The sequence below is a fragment of the Anser brachyrhynchus genome (assembly GCF_964034855.1).
Source record: "Anser brachyrhynchus genome assembly, chromosome: 22".
Taxonomy (NCBI): Eukaryota; Metazoa; Chordata; class Aves; order Anseriformes; family Anatidae; genus Anser; species Anser brachyrhynchus.
In genome coordinates, this window is record NC_137715.1 from 6,604,230 (window position 1) to 6,623,727 (window position 19,498).

The window sequence follows — 19,498 nt, forward strand, 5'->3', positions numbered from 1 at the left end:
CTATTCAGCACCTGCAAGGAGAAGACAAGGCCTCTGGATCTGACAAGCAAATAAGAGAGACAGTAGCTAAAACAGAGGGCCAACTGTCAATGGAATCAGTGGCTCCTGTAGTTAAAACAATCGAAGCAGAAGTCAGCTCGTTTAGTAAGGGAAGAAGGAGCTCCACTAAGAGGTTCCAGAGCAGGAAGTGGAAGAGGCAGGCCGCTCTGGAGCAGGGCCATCACACAAACAGGAGGAAGATGAGATAGAAATCATAAGGCAGAAACCACCTGATCCTTATCCCTGAGTGAGTTGCAAGATATAGGAAAGCATTTCAATCATCACCCAGGTGAGCACATTGCCACCTGCCTGCTCCAATGCTGGAATACCAGCACCAGTACCCAGGAATTAGAAGGCAAGGAAGCCAAGCAGATGGAGCTTTCTCTAGGGAAAGGACCATTGACGAAGCAACTGGGAAAAGGGGCACCAGTCCTCCACCTCTAGGTGACCTCTGTCAGGAATGAAGGAAAGGCATCCCTTCAAGGAAAACATTGCGTTATCAACCAGGCCCACAGGACCCACAGGAGTGCAAGGCTCTAGTGAGCACCATTGCAGTGTACCCTAATGCCACCAAGCTATACAGGGACAGAACCCATCTGTATTTCTGGATTGACAGGGGGATCACAACAGCTCATTGTATTGGTTGCTAAAGTGAGCCTGACTGGGAATGAGTGGCAAAAGCACTCCATTGTGACTGCATGTGACTCCAGAGGCTGCATGCATTCTTGGCATAGACTGTATTAGAAGATGGTATTTCAAGGACCCAAAATGGCTTTTGGCATAGCTGTCTTGGAGATAGAGGACATTAAACAGTTGTCTATCTTGCCCAGCCTCTCAGAAGACCCTTCTGTTTTGGGGTTGCTGAGGGTCGAAGAACAGCAGGTGCCAATCGCTACCTCAACTGTGCACCAGCAGCAATATTGCACTGACTGAGATTCCCTGTTCCTATCCATAAGCTGATTTGTTTACTGGAGAACCAAGGAGTGATCAGCAAGACTCACTCACCCTTTAATAGTCCCGTATGGCCAGTGCAAAAGTCTAATGGCAACGGTGGACTACCACAGCCTGAGTGAAGTCACAACACCGCTGTTTGCTGTGGTGCTGGACATGCTAGAACTTCAATACTAATTAGAGTCAAAGGCAGCCAAGTGGTATGCCACCATCAATATCGCTAATGCATTTTTCGTGACCCCCCCCTTTGGCAGCAACGTGCAGGCCACAGTTTTCTTTCACTTGCAGGGGTGTCCAGTCCACCTGGAATTGACTGCCCCAGGGGTGGAAGCACAACCCTGCCATTTGCCATGGGCTGATCCATACTGCAATGGAACAGGGGTAAGCTCCTTAACACTTGCAGTACATTGATGGCATCATCATGTGGGGCAACGCAGCAGAGGAAGCATTTCAGATAACAGAAGTGTCATTACACTCAATAGTAAAAGCTGGGAAGATGGGGGAGGAGAAGGGAAAGCTCCCATTATGAAGACGTCTGTCCTGAACAACTAAGTGTATTGAGGCCTGGCTTCCCAACACATGGCTGAACATCACTTGCTGATGAATAATTGAGAATTGTTTTCTCTCTCTTTGCAGCCTTTGGTTTGTTTCCTCTTTTCAATTAAATTATCCTTATCACATGAGCTATTTTCTTTCATATCATACTTTTTCTCCCCACCTCTTCTTTTGATGAGCAGAGAGTGAGAAAGCAGATGTAGTGGAGTTTAGCCATCCATCACAATGGAAGCACCACAACCTTCCATATGTAGGACTTTTCTGGGTTGTTCCTGTGTGCTTCCTGTGGCCTCAGCCCTCACTGAACAGGGCACCTGCCACCACACTCCTGCCTGTGTGGGCAAACAGCCCTAGAGGCTGGAGGAGGAAACACCGTGACCCAGATACCTCCTGAAATACCCCTGCCCTGTTCATGGCTGGTTCCTCTTGCTAGCAGTGCATTCATACAAGCCCTTCTCTCTCACTAGTTTCAATGCCAATTTCAAAATGACTTTACAGCTCCATCCCTGAACACTTGAGTAACATTTATCTATTCCTCCTGAGCAGGCCACCCGTTTGCACTTTCTGTGAAGTTCTGTTCTACATCTGAGCTCAGGCATGGGTTCCCCATTCGACCAAGCCAACCTGGTACCTCACCTGCCTGTGTCCAGAAGAAGGTATTTGTCCAGCTTAATCAGGCATCAAACGTTAGCCAAGATAAAAAAGAAAAACTTCATTCTGGTTGAAAAAATCTTTATTTACATAACACAACAGATGAATCACAACATGTCCCACCCTTGTCCTCTTATGTATAAAATACTGGTTAAAAGTGTTTTGTTTTTTTTTCCAGAGCCTAGTTAGTTTCCACAGTGCCCTCTCATGAGAGCATTCCATTCGACAGCTGGAACACTTGCTGTTCCACAGAAGTTCACAGGCAAACAGCTCCACTGAAAGAAGCAGTCTTAAGAAAGGAAACGTCAGAGACAGCAGCTGCAGCAGCAACATGTGACAAGCCACCAGGGTTTCAGCTCTGTCATTCCATGGTAGCAGGGACGTTGATCCTGCCTGTACTTTTACTGTGCCACACTAATGACAGAAGTTTTGAGGGTTTTACATTAGCCATCTGAGATGGCACAGGTGCTCTTGTAAGTCATTTTGGACATAATATCTAGTACAAATTTGTTTGAAGTTACACATCATCAAATCCAGTCATCTAAGTGCTTCCCTTCAAGCCCACATCCCAACTCTAGATAGTGAATAGCAAGGACACTGCATACAACAGGGAAATTAGCCTACACAGAGAGACTCTAAAAGGACAAAAATAAATGGACAGAGAAACATGAATAAAAATGTTAGTCTAGTCCCAAAACAGAGAAAATCCAGTTCCATTCATTTTATCTTATGGCTCATACCACAAGCTGAAAAGAAGAAAAATTGACTAGAGTCCTTACCTTGGTATAAGACGATTCCTGCTGCACCAAGTCACAAATATATAAACTTTAAACAATAAAGTTGTAAAATCAAGGTGGAGTTGGATCAGGACAGAAGATTTGCCAGGGATCCTTTACAAGGTGCCCAATTTATCTAATAGAAAATGATTTAACAAGTGCATTCTGTGCTAAAATCTATCATGATCAGTAAGACACATGATCTCTCATTACCAACTTTCTGATTCCTTAGTACTTGTGGCTGACATGCAAAGTGATTCTGTACATGGTCTGCTAACATGTTTTCTTGAGAAGGTGCAGCAGATTGAGGAACACAAAGAGCTTTAAACACTTGGGAAACGTCAAACACATTAAGAACAAAACGGCCAGCCAGAAAGTGTGCAGCACATAGGATATTCAACAACCACTGACACTTTTCTGCTTTCTTCTGCTGAACCCCCTGACAGGATTGTCTAGGCACTGATGGCATCATGGCCTCTTCCACTGTTGTGTCTGCAGGGCAGCAGCTAGTGCTCTGACTACTGACGTTTTACTTGCCCTGGATTCCAAATACAAAGCTGACTGGACAGTGACAGCTGATCAAACTGGGGAGTCTCATTCTGGGCTTTAAAGTTATGCCACAGCACATGGATCAGTCAATACTTTAAACATGCAAACGTAAACAAGCACTGCTGAAGCCTGTTTAACTTGCCCATATTAGCTGAAATTGGAGGAATGGTATTAATAACTGAAAAAAAAAAGTGCAACAAGCTATGTAATTATAAAAGCAAAACTTACTGGAGCAAAGAAATGCAGGATTTGTAAACTGTTATTAATTAAAAGACCCATAACCATTCCAGACAGAAAAAAAAAAATGAACACCCAACAGAATGCCACATTATCTGAACGTGACACTGTCAGACATTCGGAAATGCTCCTGACTTGTACACAAAATGAGAATGTATCTGAAGGCTGACTGAAATGGATGATGCTTGAAATGGAAGGCTGTTTCAAACTTCACGATGGCCATTCCAACAGAATCCCCAGTCTTCAGGGAAGTGAGTACCATAGGAGGCATTTCTTAACTGTGTATGTTTAAATGGATAAATATCTACAGCCAAGAAGATATAAAATCTAAGCTATCATCTCTGTGATATCTGTCATCTCTGTGAGATGATTTGTACGAGAATGTCCTTCACAGTAAATTCACAGGTAGAGAGAATAATGGAAATACCCTTCCCAAGGACAAGGGACATGTTTACCATCCCAAGGCACTAAGTTAAGGAAACTCTTCTGATGATCACACTGCTATTTTAAATGTTTAAAAAAAAAAAAAAAAAAGAGCCCATTCCAGCTCTATAAACACAAATATCACAAGTTTCGGTTTGAACACAGCAAGAACTTGCCTGGTTCGTTGAATTCAGAAATACCAGCTATGGATCAGAAAACCCCAACCAACCACCTCAGATAATGAATACAATTCACCACAACACGATGTGCACTAGCACCAAAAATGCTCCCAGTTTTTTGGAGGTTGAATTTGGTATTGCCCAGTTTTTTGGAGGTTGAATTTGGTATTGGGTGCAGTGAGATGACACTCACTGATCTCCACCTGACTGGAAGCAGGGAGGAGTACAGCATTCAGCTTCCACTGGGAAGCAGCAGAACATAAAAAGATACCAAAACTTATTTCAAATAAGATGAGAAGCATTTCAGTCTTAACTGAAGATTGCTGGGTAAAACCGTATGGGTATAAAAAAACTAGCAGAGGTTATGACCATGCTTTTAGAGTTAAGACCCTTCCCCACAAGTCCTTCACCCTCCAAGCAGAAGAGTGCATTTGCAAATGGGAACCCTTCACTTCCTCTTTTTGCACAATCTGTAGGAGTGTGCCCACAAACAGTGCAGAATTCTCCAGTGGCATTGTTTCAACAGAAAATACACTCACGAGGATCATTTCTAGCTATCACAGGAAAGGCTCACTTAATCTTATGTTGTACCTTTGCATCCTCTTCTCCCCTATCTACCCAACACTCCTGACTTGCATAACAGCCAGGCGAAAATTTCACTTCTGCCTCCTACTTAACCAGATTCTTAAACTTACAGACAATAATATGAGAGTAGTAATGGCTAAGGATATTTTTATAGGGTCATTTTAAACTACAGTGTCTCCAAAGAAATTTGTTCCCCTATGTGCTTTCCACATGACGTGTCTGAGTGTGATTTGTAAACTCTGAAGTTCTCAGGAGGGGCTCATCCAAAGCAGCACTCAGAGGAAAGTACATTTTGGAGGGCAGTCCATCTTGCTCCAAAAGACGATATCCTCTGGCAATAGCTTAGTAGCTCATGTCAGATACTGCACGACGAGAAACATAATTACACAAGTCAAAATCATTCCCCCAATCATAAAATATTTATCTTGAAAAGCTCGCTTCTCAATCAGCCGCATTACAGTATTGGATAAGCCCAACATGTTGGCAACATCCAGGATCTTCTTGTGAGTACCCTAAGAATAAAAAGACAGCAAAGAAACAATTAACTCCATGGTACACTTCTTATTCTATAGAATATTTTATCATGGATGGCAAGTGATGAATTCTAATCCCTCAGTAAATGAAGGAACTTTCTGTAAGTTCCTACAACTTCTTTGCCATATTGTTCCTACAATTTAAGAGAAGATAGCCATGGGACCTTGGAAATAAGCGTATTATTAGACTAATTCACACACGAGAACAAGAAAGAGGTAAAGGTACAAAGCAATGTGTCCAGACAGAAACATCACAGACAGCAGCTCAGAGAAATGAACTCCCTATGGAGGAATTAAGTCCTTCTGTTCCACTTCCAGACATACAGTCTACTAAGAGCTTGAAGCTTGAAGCTCCAGACAACCTTTCTTGCAGAACTTCCCTCCTGCTGGTCCGAAATACAGTTAATACCAAGAAGAGGTTCAAAAGGAAGTCCAGAAACTTGTAGTGTCAACGGTCAAGTGCAATGAAAAGGCTATAACAGTGTAATTAATGCAATTTCAAGAAATCCTTCAGGATAAAAGCAGTGAAAAGAGACCGCTGGCTCGTATGCTGCATGTTCATATTTGTTTTATTTCACTGCTGACGCAGCTTATACTAAGAACGTCTGTGGATCCTACCAGTTACCGTATCACCACTACTGTGTGTACCCAGTCACTACTGCAGCGCTGCAGTAATACTCTTATTTCAAGGCAACGGTCAAAGTAAACCACATGAAATACAGGCTCATAGATGTACTTTGGGCACTGTTCAGAGATGGGTATCATCCTATCCAGGAGGAAGGTGGAAAACTCATGGCTGCAGAGTCCCAGCGGTACAGGTAGATGAAAAGCGCTATTCTAGTTAAGCTAGACAAACAAGTGACATACAGATGTGCATTCAGAGATGCTGCACTCAGCACCACAGCTCAGCCCAGCTCACAGCACGCAATTAGCTGAAGCATGCCTCAGAGAGACACTGGGCAGGACCAACTTCCATCATACCTTGCAGAAAGATGGGTGCTGCCAGAAAGAAGACTTATCACCATGGTGAGGATAAATGGACCTAGTCTTTCAAACTGACTTTCAGGTCCCAATGCTTAATAGAAAACCCTGCTTCAGAAGGCTGTGAGACTTCAGGGAAGTTACTTTTTCAAGAGAGCATTCAAAACCCTGAATCCTCTTCTGGTCCTAATAACCCATCCTTCCCTGCCTTTTCTTCCATGTCTGCTTCATGAGAAGGTAACAGAACCTCTCTTTGTTTCCACTAGTCCTATGGCTAGACCACTCAGCTACAACCTATCTCAGGAATGAATGCTTAACAACCACAGTAAGTTTTTCTACTGACTGCCTTTGTGTAAGAAGAAATATATATTCACTAGGTCAGTGAACAAATAATCTTAACCTTAGCTATTCTTCATCTCAGAGAAGAAAGACCTGGGCTTCAAACTCTGCTATAATGCATCAGTGTAACACTCATGGATGCAAGGACTCATCACCTGAGTATGGAGTAGAAAAGGGGCTACATTTATAATTGCCGTTATACCCTGCAGTTTTTTGAGAACACCAGCTAGCCTAGACCTCTGTAATCAAGAAAGGAAGTACCCAGCCTGTAAACTGCAACGGACATCAGGATTAAAGGAAACACCTTGCAATGCTGCCTTGTAAAGACACCTGTCCCTGGTAACCCTTATGAAACGTGTACCATAGGTACTCGAATTTGTTCCAGCAAAATGCCTATGCACTTTCAGGGCAAGATCTGTATGTGTCTACAGTTCAGCTATCTGTATGTAAGCTGACTAGACTGCCTTTAAAGCCAGTGGTACATTAGTCTACACAATCCATGGAATATAAGGTGTGATTCATCTGACCACGTGTAGAGATTTATGAATATCTGTAAAGAAATTTAGCAATTAAAAATGCCTAAATCCTCTGACAGCTACATCCCAAAGCAGCAAAATCACAAAACAGGTAGCAATAGTTATCCCCATCTTAAGATGAGCACAACAGATAGGAATTTCCCTTTTCAGAGATCTAGCTTCCCCACCCCAAACACACACGTCTTATTAAAAAGCTCAACTTAGTAGCATGGTTTAGCAGTGGACTTTAGTACTAGGTTAAAGGTTTGGACTAGATGACTTTTCCTATCTCAATGATTCTATGATTCTCTTTTTGTACCTTTGAACTCTTAACTCAAAACTTAACACCATCTTGAACAGTCTTTAAATTAAAAGACAAACATTCGTTATCTTTAACAGTAATTTGGGAAGATATATATTATTTAGATACATTAGACTTGAGTATTATCTCCATTACTGAACTTAAACATAAGTACTTTACGTGAGCTTTGTGGTTGCTCTCAGTGATATTTACCTGTACCAACGTCTTATCTGTGAGCTAGCCATTGCTTTCTTCGTTTGGAAGAAAAACAAACAAATCAAAAAAACACAGAACAGAACAAAATAAAACACAACATTTAGCACTCCAGATACTGACTACTGTGCAGACAAAGACTGCTAGCCTACCAGGACACAAAAAAAAGAGCTTAAATATGTTCCTAGTAAAATGACAAAACATAAAGATTTTAGGCTTAGCTAAATCAGAGTTTAGGCCTTTACCATACTTATTTCTTCTACTTAGCCTGGTCATCTTAAATGCAGAAATGTGGGGTCTTTTTGGTAAAAAATGATGCCCCCACCTTTAATGTCACTCTCTGGTCCCTCAGCCCCTGAAGGATGTTGGTCCCACTGCCAATAAGATCATCCATGCCACGATGGGCATTCTGCAGGGATTCATTAAACTGTAATGTTTCGTCGATCGGTATGGTGGTGTCAGAGTCCTGTAGGGGAAATGCAGGGTCTTGGTTACCTTGCCTACTCACTCATACTCATAGATCCAGAAAGAGAACATACAAAAACAAACACCCCTTGACGGGACTTGTGGGATTATGTGTTTTTTTGGTTTGTTTTTTTTTGTTTTGTTTTTGTTTTTTAATAGGGATGTTAAAACGATATTAATATTTGAGTGAACAAAGTAATTTAGAGAAGCCTATAGGAAGCAAGTCAAAAGGCAGAGTTGATCACCTATTCAACAGCCTACAGGAAGCAAGACAGAAGGCAGAGTTGATCAGCTATTCAACTGCAATTAGATTTCAGGAGATAACAGGTCAGATTAAAAACCGAGAATTTTCATAATCTATGACATAGGTAGGAAAGAGTATTACAGTAGAGAAGACCAAAACTATCAGAAGGGATTAAACAAGGAAGTCATGTGATCGCTGTAAGCAAAAGATTTTTGAAAGACAATAGCACATTTATAATGACAAAAGGCTTGCAAAACACATGTCTGGGAGATGACATTCTATAAACTCGTATTAACAACAAGGTACAAATTTCTGATAGGGAGGGCAAACAGACATATGAACCTAGTTCCCTGAAAGTCTCACTCACTCACCACCCAAGGTCTTATCTAAATAATAATTATAATTAAAAAAAAAAAAATCCAGAAAAGATGCGTTAGTGCAACTAGAAACTATAAATTTTGAAATGGAAATAACTGGGTAAAATTCTCTAACCTGGGTCACATAAGACGTCAGAGGATGTCATCACTTTTCAAAAGGTTTCCAGTTTCGTCTTCTCTGACACTACTCCACTGAGAGAGTCAAGGTAATAGTTCACAACTCCCACATTGTTTTGTGAACAATAATCATTATATTGGTTAGAGCTAAGTGTGGAAACACTGGCTTACCTGCTTCCACATACTCAGAGTGGCAAGAACTACTAAAATGTATAATTCATATATTGGGCAGAAGGTGCTTAATACCTGTCAGCCGTAGGTTACTTGCGTGTAACAATATCAAATTTGCCCTGAGCAGTCTCTGGTGATTATTGTAGAAAAATTTTTCATATGGGAATCACACGTACAATCCAGTGTTAGGTGTTTGACTGCCTAGATGGATATTCTGCTTACGTAGTGTGAAAGAATGAAGAATAAAGGACAGAGCTATTCCCAGTTAGATGGTCAAAGATACTAGATGAAGAAGGCTATCGACGGTGTACACAACTCTTTGATCAAAAGTCAATACAGCACAAAGGTTGAAAAAATTATCTTGTCTTACAGGAGTTTGCAGAGCAACAGCACTTGGATTTGCATCTGAATGGCTATTCTTTCAGATATTTATTAAACTTCAAATCAGAAGGGATTCTGTCTCCTATGCAAGGAATTTGCAGTTGGTTTTCTTTTATACACAAGGCAGCAAGAAAACTATCAAAGTAGATCTTTGTTCATAGAAACACAGAATGTGTTGGATGGGACGTTAAAGATCACTTAGTTCCAACCCCTGCCACAGGCAGAGAAGGACACCTTCCTCTAGACCAGGTTGTTCAAAGCCCCATCCAACCTGGCCTTGTACCCCCTCAGAGGGACACTAGATGGCAGCATATTTTTCATTTGCTATAAGTGGTTTTCTCCAGAATTCTTCAAGGGAAGGCTTTAAAGACAACATTTATCTTCGAATTAAACAAAACATTCAGAACACTGCTAACAGCTTTCAAGAGCTGTTCTGTACACTACCGTGATTTATTCAGAATGCTTACACACTCACCTGACATTCCTATTTAATAAAATAGGGTAGTATATAAATAGCTATGTAAACTTCTAACATAAACAGGTAGGCCAGTAACTCACAAATACACCATTTGCTTATTAAAGGGACAATATACTTTAGAAGTTATGTTTTTGTAATGATAAGTTAAAAAAAAAATACAAAATAATCACACACCTTAATTACATCTTGAGACACCTTTCAACATGTTCAGGAATAAAAAATAGTTTGTCATGTATTTTGTGTTTGCAAGACTGCTACTCCTTTTCAAAACTGTTCTATTTACTCATGCATTTTCTTCCTGGACAAGCTTTCCTATAGGAAAATTTCTTCCCATTTGCAGAACACCACAGCTTTTGAAAACAAATCAGGTTTCAAGTTCCAGTGGTCATTTCAAGACTTGTTTATGATTTTGAAATAGCCAACAAAATGCTAGACGTCATTTATGTTGGGCTTTGAGAAGTGCAGTGAACTTCCAAAATCTCAAGAAAATATAGCCATTCACATTGCATTTTTCCTTGCCCTAACAGTGAAAGACAGCACAGAAAGCAAACAGTAAGATAAAAAAGACATGCTTTTAAGTCACAGAAAAGCAAAGAATGAAAGAAAACCTACATTATTCAGAGCAAAATTTATCTGGGAATTTGCCGGGGGAGACAGCAATGGAAGAACTCAGAATGATCAAGAACAGGTTGAAACACATACCTGTCATTAAAAACTTTTGAATCATTTATAGTTAAAATGGAAGATTTTTTTCCCAATTTATATTTGGACAAATGAAAACTTGCTGGCATCTACTAACAGCAAGGTGCATAAAAGCCACTGATAAACATAACCATTTTCCAGACATTTTTCAAGTCCTGGGATTTGACAAAGACTTTTGACACAAATCCAATTAAAACGTATTCTTTGTTACCTACCTCATTCAACTTTTTGAAACTGCTACATAAAGTCAGGTAGAGCTGCACTGGATAAAACTGGAGCAGCAACCTCGAGTCTTTCACTACTGCCTCTTTTTTGACCAAGTTTTCCTCATGAAAGAGCTGTACTTTTTCAACACGTATTATTACTCTTTTCTATCTTTATTCCACTTACACCATCACACAGCAGCTATCTAATAGTCAAGCCTAGCTCTTGCCCGAAACTTCTCTGAAAGGTGAAAGGCTCTAAAACAGAGAAATCTAAAATAAAGAATATTTACATTAGTAGTGAATGTACGTGCTAGTAACTCTTCTCGCTGTCGTTCCTGCTGCTCCCGGATATAACGGCGATGTTGAAAGTTCCTCAGAGCTGTCTGCAGATGCTGAACATCATACTTCAGCTGGTCAACTCGGCTAGACAGGATCAACAATAGGAAGACATTCCCAGGGATAAAATACCAATCTTTTGTGGTGTTTTTAATGAACAACGGAGCATTATAAATTAATAGCGACAAATAGTAAGAATGATGGATTCTACTCATCTAAAAGATAAAGGACATTCAATGTTATGCTTACATCCCATACTTACATCATTTGTGCCTCATTTTACTGCTAAAGAGGTGATTATTTAATTGCAAGCTAAAGATAGAATGTGAAGCAGAATTCTTGAGCTATCTTGCACATTCTATCCCATGACTAGCCTCTTTAGAGAAATTATATATATATATATATATATATATATATATTTTCTTCATTTAACACAGATTTGGAAAGACCGTAGGATTTGAACAGTTTCTACTTCATGACCTATTCACACAAAAGGTGTTAGGTTTTCAAGTTTCATTAATTTACATCATGTTCTTAAGGCTGAGTTTTTACAAAATGTACCTAAAAGCCAATTGGCAATAGAGGACACATCTCCATTAGGCTAAAATAAATCATGTCCAGAACTCTACTGTTTCTGATTCAATAACTACAAAGAAAGCAGAGATGACTGTTTCAGATAGTGACCTTTATAATATAGGTGACATGAAATCCACCCTATCTACTAATGCATTGGGACTAAAAATTAATAGCAGAGTCACAGAACAATTTAGAATGGAAAGTTCTCTGATGGTCTCTGGTTCAAGCTGCTCAAACCAGTGCTATTTTTTGAAACCTTATTTTAGTCACCAACAGCTACAAAAAGTTTTCAGAAAAAATGACAACTACTGAAGTAATTTTTTTACTCCTTACCTCCACAAATACCATTAAAAGCAAAAGAATTTCAACTCAGTATGTCATTTAAGCATCAAAGTGCTATATTTTGCTAAGCAGCAAAGTACTCATCTCGGAACAGAGCCATGAATCCAGCTCAATCGCCAGTCTGCAGATAAATGCAGGAAAAAGATTTTGCCTCTGTGCCTCAGTTCTGTTACAGTTGAGCAGAGATTTAAGTTGTAATGTGAAAAGGTTCAACTCAAATGAAAAGGAAAAGGGCTACAATAAATTTAATGAAAATAACTACAACGACTACACCATTATCAAAGCAAAGAAGGTGAACTTACAGTTTAGCATTTTGTCGCTTATTGGGAGGTTCTTTACTGGACAGGATTTCCAGACGTTCCAAGTTGCTGAATATATTGTCTATTCTTGCTTGAATCTCATTTTCTACTACTGCAAGGGAACAAAAATATGTTTTGGTTTGAATTAAAGAACTGCAAATTGAGTGAAGGCAAAAGTACAACAGCATTCAAACCAGTATTTAAAAACTGAAAGACACAAATTCTTGCTGGATGGAAGCAAACAAACAAACCAGATGAACTAAGAACTGTACAAATCATGAATAGCCACTTCTTTAACTGGCTAGTTTGAGACTCTTGCTTTTTCCGCCCTCCTCTGAGAAGGGAACAGGGAAAGCCTTTGCTCCTTCAAGATTCATGAATTTCTTTCCCTATCTCCTCTATATAACAGGACTTAAAAGTTCCACATTTCCCTCTGCAGCCCCTTCCTGTTTTCCCAGGTCTCGCTCATAAAAGCTAATACCCAAGATGATTCTCACAACAATGGCAATCTAAACTTCTGACAACTGTTAACAAACAGTTCCATTATCCACACCCATAGCATGGGAGGTTGACAAAGCAACCAGAGGAAGTAAGTGTTGATGGGAATTGGCAGACTAGACAAACAGTTTGGAAAAGCATGCCCAGGGTTGAGGAGCCCTTACAGGTGGGAAAACAAGACATATAACATCTGCCTCTGTGATCATCTACTTTGCTATTGCTTCTGATAATGTGTGCACAGAAACAGCAGAGAGACAAGAGATTAAAATGCAAACTCAAATACTTGTACTTTAATGAGGTGGGAAGCACATACAACTAGGAGGAAAAAAAAGGATTTATATGCTTTCAGTTACTGTTACTGTACAGCAAAGCCTGGTAAAAGTCACTAACCCCTTCCTCATTCGACAACCACATATTCTAACTGTGTCACAATCCAGCATTTCACAACTTGAACTGCACAGGGAGACCTTTAATCATCTGTCATTATTGTGCTTAAAGAAAGTGAGCTTGCAAGGCTGAAGGTATGCACCCTCCAGAGCACATCCACAGAATGATTATTAGAGGACACTGAAGCACCATCATGTCTGTGCAGTCATGAGACAACCCTGAAGCCAAGTCTCGAACTACCATGGCCAGTCTTAGAATAATCAACAAACCTTAACAGTCACAATTTGTTCTTAGTTTGCATTTAAACTAAATCTTAAGAGATATTGTTTATTCCTATTTTCTTTTTAGACTAAAGAGATATACAGTAAAGCATTAGTAATCAACTATTTCCTCCAAAGTATCTCAAGACTTTCCAGAAAATTCCATTCAGCAGTACCCAAAAAGGAAACTGCACATGAAACCCCTTTTCTTTGCAATTTGATCTTACAAAATCAAAGAGTAGCCAACTCATATACATAAACACAGATCAATCAAATCATCCTAATTCATTTATCCATCATTTAGTACAGCTAAACTTCACAGAAGAGCAGCCAGAACAGCAGATAGACAATTACATCAGCATTAGCTAGTCCAAACAACAGTGTTACTTTCTTGGTCATCATGTTTTTTCTGAGCAAGAAGGGATTATTTGCCCAAAGCTGGAAAAAAAAAGCTGCAACTGAAACTTTGATTTCCTCTTTTTCTTGACCTTCCGACTAAAGCTAGTTCTTTTTCCCATAAATTCTTGACTACACAATAATATCTAGAGCACATATCTGTATTTTTATATATAAAAATACATATATAAATATATATTATATATATACACTTATTATATTTATATAATAATATATTTATTTTATTTATATAATACTGTATTTTTATATATTTTCTATATATACATATATATAGAAAAAATTTATATATAAAATAGTATGTTCATTTATTGACTATATAAGATGGTACATAATCCCATCTCTCGCTTCAAGTAGCAGAGGCAAGACAGCAAGTTATGCTAATTTTCAAGGGGCTCCAAAATCACATTTAGTGAACAGCAGTCGAGGAAGTCATCTGTCATTGTACTAGATGTACAGGTAGCAACAGCCATCATAGAAAATAGAACCCTACTGGTTCTAGTTGTTGTACCTGTACCTGTACAACAAGTTGTTTTTTGATAGGAAAAGTTATCACAGCCTTTTCTACACTGAAGTCATGCTTCACGAATATAGTTAGGGTAATAGAAGTCAGTCAACCTGTGGATAAATGTATCTAGTATGCCTTCACTTCAAAAGTTTTTGATCAGGCCCATTAACAACTAGTTTTACAGGAATTCAGACTTCAAATGTGTATCCAAAATATATTTGCCAATTCTGCACTAGGGTGAAAAATCTTGCCACAATAAATCATATTATTTTATGACAGTCATTTTATTAACACAAGGTTATAGTCCAAACTTACTGAGGCAATTTCAGACCTAGTTGTTCCACATATTTCTCATAAGCAAATGGAATTACGGGTTCTCTGGACTTGATGCAAGTCTCTACAGGACTCTCATGCAAGCAGGAGCCATTAGAATCATCCTGCTTAAATTCCGGCACATCAAACGACAGTCTTTTCCCCAGAAACTGGACTAAGAATCTTTTTGGGAAGTTTGCCAATTACTGGGTGCTTGAGGAACAGTGAAACAACAGGACAGATATCTAGTGATATTTTTCAACTTCTGAGCTTCTAACAAACTAGCTTGGTGATGTCTGAATTTGCAGTTCTGCCGACATCTGTGTGTTATATTACACCTCCCTATATGCATCAATTTGATCATTTTGATTCTTTTAATCTGTTTATAACATATGTCTCCACGGCATACTCTGACAACGCATCAAAATCTCACAGCACCAAAAAATATCTGACATTCCCAGTTCAAGACACTTGTAGAAGGATTTACAGCAAACACCACTTCTCAGTTCAAGAACTACCTACCATAGGAAGCTGACTGGAAGTAAATTTTTGTTCTGTCTTTTCCACTCTGTCCTACAAGACATCACCTTAATCAAGTCAAATGGTAAAATAATTTTAATGCATTCCACATCAGCAATTTGTCTCACCTGTTGATCGTAGTAACTGAAAAGCCAAATTAGTTCACGTAATGATTGTAAATATAATGATAAAGCATACGAGGTTGAAGGTTCAGGTTACATCAGTATTGGAGTGGGACTTTTCCCTCTAATTACCTACTTACAGTGTACTGACTGTTTGTCTGAAGTTTCCAGACGTCCCATGTAAGACTGGACTTCATGGACTTGTCTATCAAAAGACAAATAAAGAAAAAGAAGTCAGTTAACATCCATAAAATGAAAAACAATTTTTCAATATCTTAATCTTCAGCTTCTCTTAAAAGTACCTTTCAGACCATAGTAAGAATCAGATACATGGTATTCAGTGCAGACAGCCCATCACTAAACATATAAAAAACCCACAAATCTTCAGTTTGAAGACAGCTGTGCTTCCAATTAATATGCATCTACAACGTAACTTTCAGTGTTAAAATAAAAATCAAGGTGAAACAGGTTTTTTTTTCTTCAATGACTTCCAGTCCAGTTCTAGCTCCCTTCTTGTATTATAACCTGAATTGAGGTTCTCTCTCATGTCACACACCTGGTATGCTCAATGTCATTTAAGATCTACCTACCCCAAGACAACCATGGAGGTATCAGATTCGCAGTAGAACTCATAAATAATAAGTATAGCAGAGGGAAGGTCTGACTAGTAGAAGAGCTGGTACAAAGGAGACCTTAATAACAGGTCTGCAGTGAAATACTACTTAAATACTCCACTAAAGTGGTGAAGAGACACCACACCTTTACAGCACTGCAGAAACAGGTAGTACGCGTCTTCAGCACAAGCTTTGTCACCTCCTTCTCACAAAGGAAATAACGGTACAGGCAAAGGATCAGGGAAGGAAGGACTATAAAGATTATGAAAAGTACTGAACAGCTTTAATACAATAGAGTTGTTCGGTCTGGACTGCAGATAATAGCAGGGAGACACTCTTGAGCATAAATGGCACAGGGGAAGGTGAAGAAGGAATGACTTTCACCGTCTCTTACGATACATGAATCACAGAGGCATCAAAATAAAGTAGAAAGTTTAAAATAGAAGAGAAGGAATTCCTGATGTTGCACAAGCAGTGACAGAATAAATAAATAAATAAATAATAAAAACACATTGATAGTTGTTAAATTCATGTGTTTCAAAAAAAAAAAAGCCTCAAATTTCTGGGAGGCCAGGACAATATTCAGTGAAAATATTCTCTCTTAAGTTACTTTTTTTTTTTATTAACACTGTGCCACTAACCAGGTAACTCCAACTTTTACAGTACTTATGACATGTTCAGTTAACTAGAGAACCAATTCAATATCCAGGATCTTGCATCCCATACTTGTTCGATAGTTTTCTTTGCAATCAGTTTCTCTAGGATGCCTCAGACATCTTGAGACTCACACTGCTTTTAAAATGCCTGTTTAGAAATCCATGTGTAGGAGCAAAATCAGATCACGGGCAACCAGCCTAGAAAAAGATACTTCATATTTACCAGGACTTTTCCAATGGAAGAAAATACAGTAAGTCTGGGAAAAGGTGGGAAAAGAGTTTACAAATTGAGATTACCTTCAGACTGACAATAAACTACAATAAAAAGCAGAGCTCAAGAGCTACAATCAGAGCAAGGCAATATGGAAACTGGGACAAGGCAAAAGCATTCCCCTTATCAACAACAGTTATATCACGGGCTTGAATTTCTGAATCAACAGCAGGATTTCCAGCTCTTCCCTATATCATTATTTAATGAAACCCATTAACAAAAATACTAGGCTGGAATATTTGGATTAACTCCCTCCTTTGGCCTCTTTCCCATGAGTTATTTCCACCACACTGACAGGTTTTCTGCCTTATTTGTGGTTTGCATTTTTCCTACCGCTTAAACCTCACCAGATTACCTTCATCTCCAAAACCGTTTCATATCTCACTGACACGTTTCCTAAGAGGGCTTAAATGCTGCCCCCGGCCATCATCAAAGCCCACTGCCATAAAAACCCTAGCAAACGAGTGTGCCTTAAATTCACGCGCATGTAGTAAAACAGAATCACTTTTTTTTTTTTTCAGTGAACACTTGTAATCCCACACTTTAAAACCTGAAGCCAGTATCTCCTGCCTTGACTCGGGCCTGACGTGGCTAAAGGCACGCCGGGACTTTGGACCCGGTCAGCCTGGAGGACCCGGGTTTGCTTCGCCCTGCGACCGAGAACCGACACAGCTCCCCTCAGCCCCTCGGGGGCTCCCGGCCGCCACCGCCCCCTCCCCGCCGCCACCCAGGCGGCCTCGGCCGCTCCAAAACGCGGCCCGGCCCGGCCCCCGCCTCACGGCGGCGAGGCCGCCACGGGCGCCCGCCGCAGCGCCGCACGCACGAACTTGTTGGTCTGGTGGTAGAGTGCCTCCATGGCACGGCTCGGCCCGGCACGGCTCGGCTCGGCTCGGCACAGCCCGGTCCCCTCCGCTCCGCCGCCCACGTCGCATCCGGCTCCGCCACCCTCGGCTTCCGCCGGCCGTGGCCCCGTCGGGAGCCCGAGCTGCCGCCAGGGGGAGCCGCGAGCCCGCGGCCCCGGGGCCGGGGACAGGGACAGGGGCAGGAACCGGACCCCAGCGCCGCGGCCGCCATCCGTGTCCCCGCACGGCCCCAGCACCGCTCCGCCGGCCCGGCCCGGCTTTCCCCTTCGTTACTCGCCTGCAGCAGCCTCTTCGCCCCATCCCTGCCATCCAGGGTGCTTCGCCAGTCCTCTCCCATAAACCCTTCCCTCGCCCGTTCCCCGATGCCTTTCTCTCCGCTATTCCGAGGCTGCTGCCTCCCCTCAGGCTTTGGCCTCCAGCCATGCTCACCAGCATGAGCAGGGGTCGGAGGAAAGCCCTGTCCCTCCTCTTTCACCCTGCGTGGGGCCCGGGGCCATCTTCCTCGCATCAGGGCGGCTGCCCAGGAGCTATCTCTACATGGGGCACGTCATTGCCCCGGGTGTGTAGAGGCCATTTGGTGTTGCTCCTGCCCTTCACCTTCCTCTTCACCTCTTCTACCTCTTCACCTGCCCTCCTGCGTAGCGCCCTGTCTCTCCCCTTACATGCCGATCTCTTCCATTGCTGCTCTTCTACTTCCCGACAGGATCCCACCTTCCACCACTAAGTCTCCTGTGAGCCCGGCTAAGCTGGATGAATTGTATCTGTACTTAATGCCCTCAGTGTATTTTTTGTGCACTAATTTATCCACATAAGTTTTCAAGCCATAAAAATTTTTAGAATATTCAGTATCTTGCACCAAGGAGTTCCTTATCTTAACCTCATGTTCTGTAACAAAATGGTTCTATTTCTTTGTTGTGAACCAGCCACATGCTGGTTTCCTTTGGTGATCTAATTTTTGTATTGGGATAAACAGTGGGCTGTTGTTCCCTGCTCTCTTTTCCCACACCAGTCCTCACTTGCAACTATCTTCACATCCCCACAGTGTGGTCTTTTTCCGGCTCAAGACTGCCAGGAGGAAGGGATCACCTAACTAAACGTGGCTGTCCAAAGTGCGGGTACGCACACTGTGAAGTAGTTATTTCAGATGCCTGTTACAGACGGTGAAGATGTTGTCAGCTAAGATGGCTGTCTTCTGTGATATGAACTGCATTCACTAAAGCTCTAGAAGTCTAGGTGACCAGTTGAAACGGAAATGCAAATAAGCAGATACCTATGAGAAAGTAAGATGAATCCTGCATTTAGGCATCCCTTCTAAAATAGCTGTTCCAGCTCTTTGATCATAATGACCATCTTCTCTTCTAGCTGTATAGCTGTCCTAGCTAGTCTTGTGTTCTATTTCCAGTAATTTCTGATTTCCAGTATTCTGCTTGTTTTGGGGACTACTACATGTAGCACTGATCAGACATTTTCATAGATCTGCTTACTCTGACTCCAAATACTTGTTCATGAGTGGTCACGGACAGCTCAGGACTGCCATTGTGCAAATAGGTTTA

General features: G+C 40.9%; 1 protein-coding gene across 2 annotated transcripts; it reads right to left on the minus strand.

Annotated features, from left to right (window-relative positions):
- Positions 1-2,260: 2,260 nt before the first annotated feature.
- Positions 2,261-18,056, minus strand: GOSR2 (golgi SNAP receptor complex member 2). Of its 2 annotated transcripts, XM_080564823.1 has the most exons (6): positions 17,910-18,055; positions 15,682-15,746; positions 12,525-12,633; positions 11,259-11,391; positions 8,153-8,293; positions 2,261-5,457 (listed from the first exon to the last, which is right to left on the minus strand). In XM_080564823.1, exons 1-6 carry the CDS (start codon positions 17,936-17,938, stop codon positions 5,296-5,298), a joined length of 639 nt encoding a protein of 212 aa, XP_080420949.1. In that variant the 5' UTR covers positions 17,939-18,055; the 3' UTR covers positions 2,261-5,295. The 2 variants fall into 2 exon arrangements, with proteins under 2 accessions (XP_080420949.1, XP_080420950.1); XM_080564824.1 differs by lacking the exon at positions 8,153-8,293 and having other exon boundaries at positions 17,910-18,056.
- Positions 18,057-19,498: the final 1,442 nt, after the last annotated feature.